Source organism: Heliangelus exortis, chromosome 1, assembly GCF_036169615.1.
Source record: "Heliangelus exortis chromosome 1, bHelExo1.hap1, whole genome shotgun sequence".
NCBI classification, from domain to species: domain Eukaryota; kingdom Metazoa; phylum Chordata; class Aves; order Apodiformes; family Trochilidae; genus Heliangelus; species Heliangelus exortis.
The window spans coordinates 181,985,207-181,997,398 of NC_092422.1; the positions used below are offsets into that span (position 1 = coordinate 181,985,207).

At 48.2% G+C, this 12,192-nt stretch overlaps 1 protein-coding gene across 6 annotated transcripts in view; it reads left to right on the top strand.

Moving 5' to 3' along the window:
• Positions 1-8,370: 8,370 nt before the first annotated feature.
• CELSR1 (cadherin EGF LAG seven-pass G-type receptor 1) overlaps positions 8,371-12,192 on the top strand; it is a 163,460-nt gene continuing 159,638 nt past the window's right edge. For all 6 annotated transcript variants that reach the window (XM_071733850.1, XM_071733852.1, XM_071733854.1 and 3 more), the window contains exon 1: positions 8,371-11,886. In XM_071733850.1, coding sequence (XP_071589951.1) covers positions 8,700-11,886 — 3,187 coding nt within the window. In that variant the 5' untranslated portion in view covers positions 8,371-8,699. The remainder of the gene's footprint in view (positions 11,887-12,192) is intronic.

Consider the following 12,192-nt stretch of genomic DNA (forward strand, 5'->3'; position numbering starts at 1 on the left):
GCAAGGCTGGCCCCTTCTTCATCTTAGAAAAAGGCTGCCTGAGGTAAACCATCTGATCAAATGTTACAGCCTATGAGAAAAATAAGTTTTCAAGAGAGCCATATAGGAGCCATATAGCAGTGCCATATGGATGAAGATCATGGATTAGGACAGGGAGTCATCACGGATGTATCAGAATAAGACACAAGTACAGGGCAGCCTAAGTAGGGCTTCATCAGCTCTGCTAATGCCAAATGCTCTGGCATCTGCAGGATATATGCAACATGAAGATGGGTGAGAAATCAAAGGGAGAATAGGGAAGCTCCCACTCCCAAAAAAAAAAGTCCAAAGGCTTCCCTTCCAATCCCTTTCCCAAAAAGCAACCCGCTGGTGCCCAGTAATTTCCACCCTTGAGAAATTTTGGTGAAAGTAGAAAGTTTGCTGATTAAAATTTTCAGAATAAGCCAATTTTGACAACTATTTTCACCAGTGACAGTGGCAGCTGCAGGAATATTTTCAGTTCTGAGTGTCTCAGCCACCTCAGAGCTTGGAAAATACTTCATTTTTTGCCCTGTCTGTAGGTAGAAATGGAGACCAGTGCTTCTTAATGTTACAGCAATGCTCCCCACATTAGTAGCAGAGAGGGTGGTGGGAGTCCCACCACTTCACCCATGGCCTGCAAAACCCAAGGGCACCTTTGTATTTTCCTAATGCAGCATGGCAGAAGGGGCAACTATTTGCAGAGACAGTGTCTAGGGGTGATGCTGTACACCCCAGTAGGAATGTCTAGAGATATCCCCTGAGGATGAGGATTTTTTGCACCTTAAAATATATATTGTACCTCTGAGTACAAAGAAAACATCAAGACAGCATTTACTGCTGTAGGTCAGGTCTAGAGAATCAGGCAGGGTGCATACAGTGTCACGTCAGCTGTGCAGAGCCCTGTGCCTCCTGCATCTCCAGGAACTGCTGGTGGGGCAGGAATGATGGGGGGATTTGAAATTAATGCCACCTCATATGGCTCTTGTTATCCTGACGACTGTGGGACTTGTGTTTGTCAGTATAGGGAAAAATATCCTGGCAGCAGCCGTAGGGATGGATTACAAGCTTGAGAGCCTAATGGCCTTCCCACTTCCCAGCCTGTGTGCTTATTTTTGTCCTTTTTTCTGACTGCAGGCTAGAATGTCTGAAGCTAAGGGTGTTTAAGGGACTGCCAAGCAGAATAAGAAATGACCTCTGACAGTACCTAAGCAAGAAAGCAGGTTCCCTGTTTTTTTTCCACTGTGTGCATCTTCCCACAGCTGCTGTGGAGCTGCCAGTAAGGCTGCTGCATGCAGAGGAGCTCCAGTCGCTGCAAACAGGCTTGACCAATTTTACTTAAAAGCAGAATTTGGAATGTTTCCCAGATTGTAATTACCTATATATAAATACAATGATAATTATGCTACCTAGCTGAAACCTCAGAGCACAAAGCTGACAAGTGATGACAACTAAATTCACTAAGAGTGCAAATGTTCTTCCTCTCTTTTATGAAACAATATTGAGTGATCCCTGAAGAAATCCAGCAGCCAGAGATGTGATCTGCTAATAGGTGTTGAGCCCAGTGAGGGCTGATGGAGAGGCAGGATGACTGATCTTTCCCTCAGGAAGAGTCTCGGTACTACATAGCTAGTACAGGAACAGAATAGTGCAAAGTTAAAATACTGGACGTTGAAGATACAATATATTTCATCCATGTGAAGTGAAACTTAACTTTTCATTTAATTTACACTAGGAAATAAGTCAGGGCAAGGGCATTTCCTTGGCACAGAGGACAAACTTATTTTTCTGGCATACAGATGGTAACCATGTCCAAATTTCTCACTAAACATGCTAAGCCCAACCTGGCATGGGCTGGCCAACAGGGAGAGCTGGCATGGGGCAAAGCTCAGCCTGAGAGCACAGCAGTACTGCAACATGCCAGTACTGCACTCAGGCCTGGCCTCTCTGTGGGGTTTCTGGGGGGATGTGGTGCCTCTGTGTACCTGTCACAGCCACAGAAAGGCTAGAAGGGGCCCCTCACAGTCTTGTTGATTCTTTTGAAAGCAATTTGGTGTACTGGCTTTTCAAACATTTTCTATTTTTTCACATTCAGAAGTGCCAAGCCCCCAGGATGATGACAAATCCTCAGAAATATGTGATGAAATGCATCTATGAGAAAAAAATGCCTCTTCCTAGGCTGCTTGGGAAAAGATGAAAAGTGATGGTGGTGCATGGTGTGCTTCCAGACCAGGACTAGAAACCAATACAGTGTCTCCCTGTCAGACTCTAGGTATGGCATAACACTAAGAAAGAGGGCAGCCTCATCTGCAAAATTACAGTGATTAAGAGAGAAGCTGAAAATGTACATCCCTTTCTCAGTCTTTTTGCTGAGACAGTCACAAAGCCACAAACCCCAGCGTTATCTGAGCAACCTGCTATGCTGACTTCATATTCCCACGTTAAGCATTTCAGTTGACATTTTTATTTTTCTAACAGGTCAACTAATTCCCTGCCTGCAAGTGTGTCACTACAGCTGTGTGCTTCCTCTCCTAAGAGTGAAATACTTTGTCTTTAAATGTAGTTGATCTTCTGGAAAAGGAACCATTTAGACCAAAGTCACGGTGTCCTTGCTTTCACTCTGCCTTCATGCCCATACACCAGAGGCTCTTTGGATACTCTTTTACAAGCAGTTGAAAGAATTTCCCTTTAGAACTTTCCTTCGCAAAGGTTGGTGTGTCTGAGGAGCCCACAGCAAGTTCATGGAAAACATGAGCTACAAAGCCCCACTACAAGGAAGGAGCTGAACAGAAAGGTGATTTAGCCAGCATCACTTAATCTGATGCCATCAAATCTAATTTGCTTATAGAGGGGTGGGTGAAGAATCCCATAGTACTGAGTGAGTGAGCAGAATAATGGCAGATGATGCTCGATGCTGATAAGCACAAAGTAACAGAGATTGGAGGAAAAGACACAATACTGTCTCTGTAAACCATAAAAAGTTCAGAAAATATTAGCCCACTCTGGAAAAAAAATTTTTTTGAGCCATTAAAGCCCCTGGAAAATGATGTTTCAGTACTAAATGGGTTTCAAAAGAGTGGAGAGAGCTTAAGAAATTCCCAGGGAAGAGAAAGTGGAGCAGGCTAGAGTCTAACATGTTACAAACATCCGGGTGCAGTCACCAAGGAGCAGTTACTGACAGTGGTACAAGAACATTACTCCCATGTACTCCTCGGAGTACATTATACCATGTACTCCTAGGACTGCAGACTGTGCAGTCCTGCTGCTGCTCCACAGCCAGAAACCACTCTATCAGTACTTGAACCCTACTACTCAATGTATTCATCCTCCATGCCATCATCTTGCTCTGCATGTTCCTGTACCACCACCAGTAAGTACTCCTCAGTGACTGTATCTGAATGTTTGTAACGCGTTGCTAGACTCCAGCCCACTCCAGTTCCTAACCTGTCTCTTAGCTAAACTAGACGTGTCTGCCTTTTGCACTCTTCCTTATTAATTAATCCCCTAATCCCCTGATTAAACAACAGAAGCTGGCAGTGCAAGGAAACCTGTCCTGACGCACCTTTATTTTGATGGGTTGGCAGCAAAGTTTCAGCAAACTCACCTGAACCTCATGGGCAAAGCCTCAAGTGATGACTTTTAAATCTGTTTGTATAGCATAGGGTGAGACCTTGGGAGAGAGAAAGAATGAGACCTGCAAAAAAAAATGGTGAAAGGTAATTCCCAAGGGTTTCCTTTTCACTCAATACCTCTGTTAAGGTACAGGAGAGATATGAAAAGTAAAGAAAATTACACAAATCTATAGACCTGTGCTTTCTACCCTACTTACTTGAACTTGAACTTGGAACATTAGTCTTGGTTTTTATATGCTGGTTTATTACAGAATTTGTGACAGAGGTTGTTAGTTTATGTGACTACATTTCTGATGCATTAGCCTCTGCATCACTATTCCCATAAAGAGAAGTAGATTCAGTTTTTCTTTGCTCCTAGCCACTGTGCAATTTTTAGGCACGAAATTTGTTCTTCTGTTGGTTTATTTGTCTATTTGCATGTTGTAACTAGTTGAGCCTTCAGCTAATGTAAGTGAAGAGGGAAAAAAATACCCAAACCAATTTAGAGTGAGGAAATTCACAGGCAGTGTTTGAAAAGGGTGGAGCTGAGCTCCTTAGGGTAAATTATAAATGGATGGTATTAAGTCTAAGGAAATAAACAAGTTCCAACAACGAATCACTGCTATCTCCAAAATGATTTTAAAAGAAGCAACTCTATGATTGGCTACAATAAACTCACTGTCTAAAGACCTCTAAATTGTTTCTCCTCTTACTATAAAAGGGAAGCTACATAAAGACAAGAAGCCATGGACATCACTTCTAAAATAAGCATCTCAGCATTTTGGAATCCATTCCTAGCTTTAAGAATAATGAATGCTAGCAGTATAAGTCTTTCTGAAACATTTCCAAACCTGTGTGGTTCCTGCAATAGGTGAAGGTTCAAGTTTCACCTTACAGAGCTCAAACTAGTTTTTCTGTTCTTAAAATATCTCAGATAAAACATAAAAAAAAAGTCATGACTTTTGATCATTTGGGTTTTCTTGGCTTGGACATGAAACAGATTCATATGAGGATTAGCAGTCCAAATGCCTGTTCACAGTGCAACTTATCACCATGCTTCTTTATAGGGGTTAGAGCAATTGTCTAGAATATTCTGGGCTTACCCAACCTAAACTCACTAGCGTGACACTGGAACTTGGATCCACTCCTTGGACCAGTATGGCACACTGGACTGGGTCTGGGTCTCCTGTGGGTGCTTTGGGCAGATGAGAACCCTGGCTGTGGTGCCCAGCCCCTGAGAACCAGAGGCAAGTCAGATGGCAGAAGCCCAGGGCTCCCACTTGCCTCCTGCCACAGGAACAACACCAGGACAAGGCTCACCTTCCAAATTGAGTTCCTCTGAGCTTACCCTTCTTTTTTTTTTTTTTTTTTTTTTTTTTTTTTAATTAGAATTTATCTGGGATCACAGGAGACAGCACTGCTGATGTGTGGTCCCAGACAATGAAGAGACCCAGCCACATGGGCAGGGTGTACCAGCAACCAGCACAGGTAGAATGAAAACTAGTGAGTTATATGTTACTTGGGGTGGGTTTTTTCATGTCCAGTATGTTGCTAGTTTATTGGAAATCATGAATAACATAAATCAAAAAGCCAAAAAAACACAAACCAACAACAAAACCCTCCAGAACCTCTTTCTTAAACTTTTAATGTATGGCACAAAACTTCTGGTTTTCTTCCAGATGCTAGAAAATTGGAAGGCTGAAGAACAACGTGTGGCTAAAGGATGCTTTACTGCTGCCTATTGTGGTTTCTTAGGTTATTTTCTGAAAAGCATTACTTTAGCAGCCATAGATCACTGGTGCATTTGTGAAGTAATATTATTCAGTTATGAATACATGTTACCTGTCTCAATTTATGTTTAACATTAGGTATCTAGAGATCGATTACAAGACATACTTTGTGTTATGTGGATGCCTGAATTTAAGGATAATTTTTCATTTCATGCATAACTTCCCCCCTAAGAAGACCACTGGTTGGTGGGGGGGACACAGCTATCATCTTTTTGCAACATATTTCACAAATCCCATGACAAAAAGCTTTTCACAACTCTTACTAAAAAAAAAAACAAAACCAAAATCAACATTTTGAACTATTTGTAACCTGACACTACTGAACATGAATTTTTAAGCCTTTCTTAAAAGTACAGATAGGCTGAGATGAGAAAAGCTCCATCGCCTTCCAGAGAACCAACTCCTCTGCAGCGATGGATGTTACACTGAATCACTTCACTCCCAACCTAAAAAATGCTATCAGATTAAGATGCAGGCAACTGTGAGCAACTCCAGCTCTGAGTTCCTCTGGGCTACAGGTCTCACAGCAGTGTCACTTAAGCAATGGTTCTTGGTCTCTTCCCTGGTTATGTAAACTTATGTTTTAAGAAAATCCCCTGAAGATAATTTTTTTTTTTAATAGCTGAGCATTAAAGGCTAAAGGGAGCTGTGCAACAATGCTGTTCTTTTGGGCTTGGTGGTTTTTTTTGGTTTTTTTAGCTCCTCCATTTTGTTTTAAATTCACTTTGGAAAGAAACTTGAGATGCTTCACTCCCAAACAAGTTGAAACAGAGCATTTTTTGAACTGTGAAATGAATGTCACCAATTGGTAGAGAGTCAGGTAAAATCTCACCTACTTCCATGTTCTTATGGATGTCACTCGTTATGGTGATCTCAGTGATTTCTTCTACTGAAAAGGGCAGCTTATACCAGAAAATTACTTAGAAGTTGAGTTGCCTTTACTTTTGCTGTCACCTTCTCAGACTCCTCTGGCAGAGCAGACTTGGGCGACTCAGACTCGTCAGGAGCAGAAGCAGATCATGCCAGCCTCAACCTCAGAACAGACAGCAAACCCCAGTTCTGTACAGGGCCATGTGGGAACAGGTTTGAGACATTTTGTTGCAAAAAAAAAAAAAAAAAAAAAAAAAAAAAAAAAAAAAAAAAAAAAAAGAAGTTTTTTTCACAAGAAAAATTAGTTTCACAAGAAACTGACCTTTCCTGGGATCTATTTAATAAAAACTCTGGAAACATGTACTTGGATCTCACTTTTAAAAAGTCATAGAGAAGAATTAACTTAAACTAGAACTTTATGCAGATCCCAAGTTAATGTTGATATGATTTAAACCAGCTACAATGACTGGCTTGATTTTGAAGTATAAAACAGATCACCACATCCACTCAAACTTGATAAAGGGTACATCTAATTTTTTTAACCTATTTCTTCCCTTTTCATCAACTCTTGTAATCACTAGAGGGTCTTAAAAGCCAATTAAGCTTCTAAATTACTTTTTAAAAAATGTGATTGAGTAAAGCTGAATCAGCTAAACATCTCCCAAAACTGCAATTTATAAAGCTTTTTTTCTTTAGAGACATATTGGCAATAATCCAGGTAGTGGGTTTTCCCTCCCATCCCCCCCTCACAATAGAGCAGTTCCGGGGATGAAAGCATTTGAAAGAATGTTTTTTTCACAGTCGTCTTGTAAATGTTGGAGAGTCTGAACTGACAGTTACAGATTGCTTTAAAAGTCGCCTTCCAGCTCCTACAGGGCACAGCGATTTGCAAAATCACACCCGACAAATTTTTGGCGGCTTATTGCTCGCCACCCCCAGCCTCCTTCTCCGTACGTAGAAGCTGTTGTACGCAAGATGTCTGTAGATTAACACTGGCATTTGCCACCAGTGGCAGGATAGCAGCCAGGTAGCTGTAACAGCTCTGCTCCCCAGGCAGGCTGCTCCCGGGGTGCTCTGCCTGTGTCCTTCTCCCCGTTCCCACCAGAGGACACTGCAGCCACAGGGATGAAGGCACAGCCTGAGCGCACCGGTTTAACGCGTACACTACAAAGCAAAGTAAGGAAAACGACAAAAAGTGTTCAGCATAAACCCATTGATCTGGCATTATAATCAGAAGTGCAACATTTACATGCGAGGCTTGGTTTTGCTTCTTCCCACAAACTACGAAAGCTTGGACATTGCCTTCTGTAATTATTTGCAATTGCCTCAAAGAAATACTTAAGACTCCAGATCCTACCTGTTGTTTTGCATAGTTCAGAGCAAAGCGTGCGCATGTCAGCAAAACCTACCGCCGGTGCACACGGCAGTCTTTGAGTCAAAGATGATGGTGATTTTGCCCTGAAAAGTCATTTAACTTCACCCTCGCTCCCCACTTTTCTGGGAACAATGAAAGTAAACAAATAAAAATTCAGTTTAACTTTGTTCTGGACAACAGATCCGAGACGACAGGTGGCTACGACGCAGGGAAGCAGCTGGGACCCGCAGTGCCTTCCCGCCGCGCCTCCGCCCCTGGACCGCGGTTTCTGCCGGGGGAATTGGGAAGGCAGCAGCGGTACCCGCGCACCCTCCCCCAGCGCAGCCCCAGCCGGGGCGCACACCCCTCCCGTCCTCCGGGGCTCGGGGCCACGGCCGCCGCCGAGAGGCGCCGGAGCGGGAGGGAGCCCCGCGGGGCAGGACCCTGCCCGGCCCCCGCCGCCTCCGCCGCCGCCCGGGAGGGGCCGGGCGGGGCCGCCAGGAAACCCCGCCCCGGGCAGCGCTCGCCGCTTTCCGCGCAGCCTGCGCGGATCAGCGGTGCTGTGGAACGGAGCGGAGCGGAGCTAAGTTGGGCAGTAGGAACGGGACAGGACGAGACGGCTCAGCCGTGTCGCGCAGCCACGCGGGACCGCGCCGCCCGTGGGCTGGCCCCGCTGCGGGGGTACCTTGGTATTTAAGGGGTTTTTTTTCGGTTTTTTTCCTTTTTTTTCCCCTTTTTTTCCTTTTTTTTTTTTTTTTTATCTGAAGGAGAGGAGAAGCAGGTTTATGCTAATCAGCTTCTCGGGAGCGGCAGCGGGAGGAGGAGGAAAGGAGCCATTTTGAACTCACTTCAAAGTTTAAGGTGGAAAAGTTGGAGCTCTCCAGCCCGGCGGACGGGGACGGGGCGCGGGGCTCTGGGCCGGCGGCGCCCGGGTGGCGAGTGCGGCAGGAGGGGCCGAGTCGGCAGCTGATGGATGAGGGCGGGCGGGCAGCCCGGCGGGTGGATGGATTGTGCGGCAGCCCTCTGCCCGGCATCGCTGCCCGCTGAGCCCCGGAGATGCCGCGGCTGTCCGCCGCCGCCTGCGTGTCCTGGGCCGCGCTGCTCTGCGCCCTGGCGCCGGCGGTCGGCGGGGAGCTGCGGCCGCCCCGCGCCGCTCCGCTCCTCCACCTGCCCCCGGGGGCCGCGGGGCGCTACGCTGCCGCTGAGCTGCCATCGCTGCCGCCCGCTGCCGGGCACCTGAGGGCGGCGGGCACCGCGCTGTCCCGCGCTCCGCCCGCCGAGCCCCGCGCACCCCGGGGCAGCGGTCCCTGCCCGCGGCGATCCCGGCAGCGAGCGGCCGCCGAGCCCCGCGGAGCAGCCGCCGCCTGCGTCCTGCCACCGGGGGAGGAGGGAGGCGGGCGGCCGGGAGCGCGGCGGGCTCGGAGCCTCAACAGCCCCCCGCAGTTCCAGCTGCCCAGCTACCAGGTCTCCATCCCCGAGAACGAGCCGGCCGGCACGGCCGTCATCGTGCTGCGGGCCCAGGACCCCGACGAGGGGGAAGCCGGCCGGCTGGCGTACTCCATGGAGGCCCTCTTCGACGAGCGCTCCAATGACTACTTCTCCATCGACGCCGAGACAGGCAGCGTGGTCACCGCCCGCAGCCTCGACCGGGAGACGAAGGACACCCATGTGCTGAAGGTGACCGCCTACGACCACGGCTCCCCACGCCGCCGCTCAGCCACCACCTATCTGACGGTGACCGTGAGCGACACCAATGACCATGAGCCAGTGTTTGAACAGCCCGAGTACCGGGAGAGCATCCGGGAGAACTTGGAGGTGGGCTATGAGGTGCTGACCATCCGTGCCACTGATGGTGATGCCCCAGCCAACGCCAACATGCTTTACCGCCTGCTGGAGCCAGGAGCTGGTGACGGGGTCTTTGAGATTGACCCACGCTCTGGGGTTGTGAGGACCCGAGCCCCAGTTGATCGTGAGGAGGTCTCTGAGTACCACTTGGTGGTGGAAGCCAATGACCAGGGCAAGGATCCAGGACCACGTAGTGCCACAGCTATGGTGCACATCACTGTAGAGGATGAGAATGATAACTACCCTCAGTTCAGTGAGAAGCGTTACCTGGTTCAGGTGCCAGAGGATGCCCCAGTGAACAGCCAGATAATGCAGGTGCAGGCCACAGATCGGGACCGGGGCAGCAATGCCCAGGTGCACTACAGCATTGTAAGCGGCAACCTGAAAGGCCAGTTCTACATCCACTCTTTCTCTGGTGCCATTGACCTGATCAACCCTTTGGATTATGAGACTATTCGGGAGTACACTCTCCGGATCAAAGCCCAGGATGGGGGCAGGCCTCCCTTGATCAACTCCAGTGGCATGGTATCAGTGCAGGTCGTGGACGTGAATGACAATGCCCCCATCTTTGTAAGCACTCCCTTTCAGGCCACAGTGCTGGAGAACGTACCTCTGGGCTACTCAGTGCTGCATATCCAGGCTGTAGATGCTGACTCTGGGGAAAATGCCCGCCTGGAGTACAAACTCATAGAGATGGCACCATCCACTGGAGGTGCCCCAGTAGCAAGTGAGTCTGGGTTCCCTTTTCAGATCAACAACAGCACAGGGTGGATCACAGTGGCTGCAGAGCTTGATCGAGAGACTGTGGAGAACTATCACTTTGGGGTGGAGGCCAGGGACCATGGCGTGCCGGTCATGACCTCCTCAGCCAGCGTGTCCATCACTGTCCTGGACGTGAATGACAACAACCCCACCTTCACAGAAAAGGTGTATCACCTCAGACTGAATGAGGATGCTGCTGTGGGTAGCAGTGTCCTGACTCTGACAGCAGTGGACAGGGACGTTAACAGCGTTGTGACTTACCAGATTACCAGCGGCAACACTAGGAACCGTTTTGCCATCACCAGTCAGAGTGGAGGGGGGCTGATAACGCTGGCCTTGCCCCTGGATTACAAGCAGGAAAGGCAGTATGTGCTCACAGTCACTGCCTCTGATGGCACTCGCTTTGACACCGTCCAGGTCTTCATCAATGTGACAGATGCCAACACGCACCGTCCAGTCTTCCAGAGCTCCCACTACACAGTGAGTGTCAGTGAGGACAAGCCCATTGGCACCTCTATTGTCACCATTAGTGCCACTGATGAAGACACAGGAGAAAATGCAAGAATCACTTACATTTTGGATGATAACATCCCTCAGTTCCGCATTGACCCTGACACAGGTACCATCACCACCCTGATGGAGCTGGACTATGAGGACCAGGCATCCTACACGTTGGCCATTACAGCCCATGACAATGGCATCCCCCAGAAATCAGACACCACCTATGTCGAGATCCTCATCCTCGATGCCAATGACAACGCACCCCGCTTCCTGCGTGACCGCTACCAGGGCTCAGTTTTTGAGGATGTGCCCCTCTCCACCAGTGTCCTGCAGCTGTCTGCCACTGACCGTGACTCAGGACTCAATGGCCGTCTCCTCTACACGTTCCAGGGTGGTGATGATGGAGATGGAGACTTCTACATTGAACCCACTTCCGGAGTGATACGCACACTGCGCAAGCTGGACCGTGAGAACGTGGCTGTCTACAGCCTGCGGGCCTTTGCTGTGGACAGGGGCAGCCCACCTCTGAAAGCCTCTGTGGATATCCAGGTGACTGTGCTGGACATCAATGACAACCCCCCTGTCTTTGAGAAGGATGAATTTGACATCTTTGTGGAGGAGAACAGCCCCGTGGGCTCTATTGTGGCCCGGATCAGTGCAGCTGACCCTGATGAGGGGACCAATGCACAGATCATGTACCAAATTGTAGAGGGGAACATCCCCGAGGTCTTCCAACTAGACTTGCTCAATGGAGATCTCACAGCCCTAATGGATCTGGATTATGAGAGCCGGACAGAGTATGTGATTGTGGTGCAGGCCACTTCGGCACCTCTTGTGAGCCGGGCAACAGTGCACATCCGCCTCTTGGACCAGAATGATAACCCACCCGTGCTGCAGGACTTCCAGATCCTTTTCAATAACTACGTGACCAACAAGTCCAACAGTTTCCCCTCTGGTGTGATTGGCAAGATCCCAGCCCATGATCCTGACGTGTCTGACAGCCTGGCCTACACCTTTGTGCAAGGGAATGAGTTAAACTTGCTCCTTTTGGACTCTGCCACCGGAGAACTCAAACTCAGTCGTGATTTGGACAACAACAGACCCCTGGAAGCCCGTATGAAAGTGTCAGTCTCAGGTAAGCAAGCATTTGAGGTTCACAAAGTGCATAATTCTGCTTGTCAGACAAGTATGGGGCATGGGCAGAAAAAACCTACTTGCAGTTTAATGCACACCTTTCGATTACCCAAGGCAGCGATTTATCTGTGAAAATTTTTTGAGAGAAACCACAAAAATGTATCAAGCCCATGTGCTGTGGATTGAAGTGGTGTGTTGAAGTTGTTTAGTAAACGTGAATCACAGGGGTAAATAAATCTGAGTGTGCATAGAAGGGTATATACTCCCTCAGTTGAGGTGGTACCTTGGCTGAAGCTTTTCTGATGTG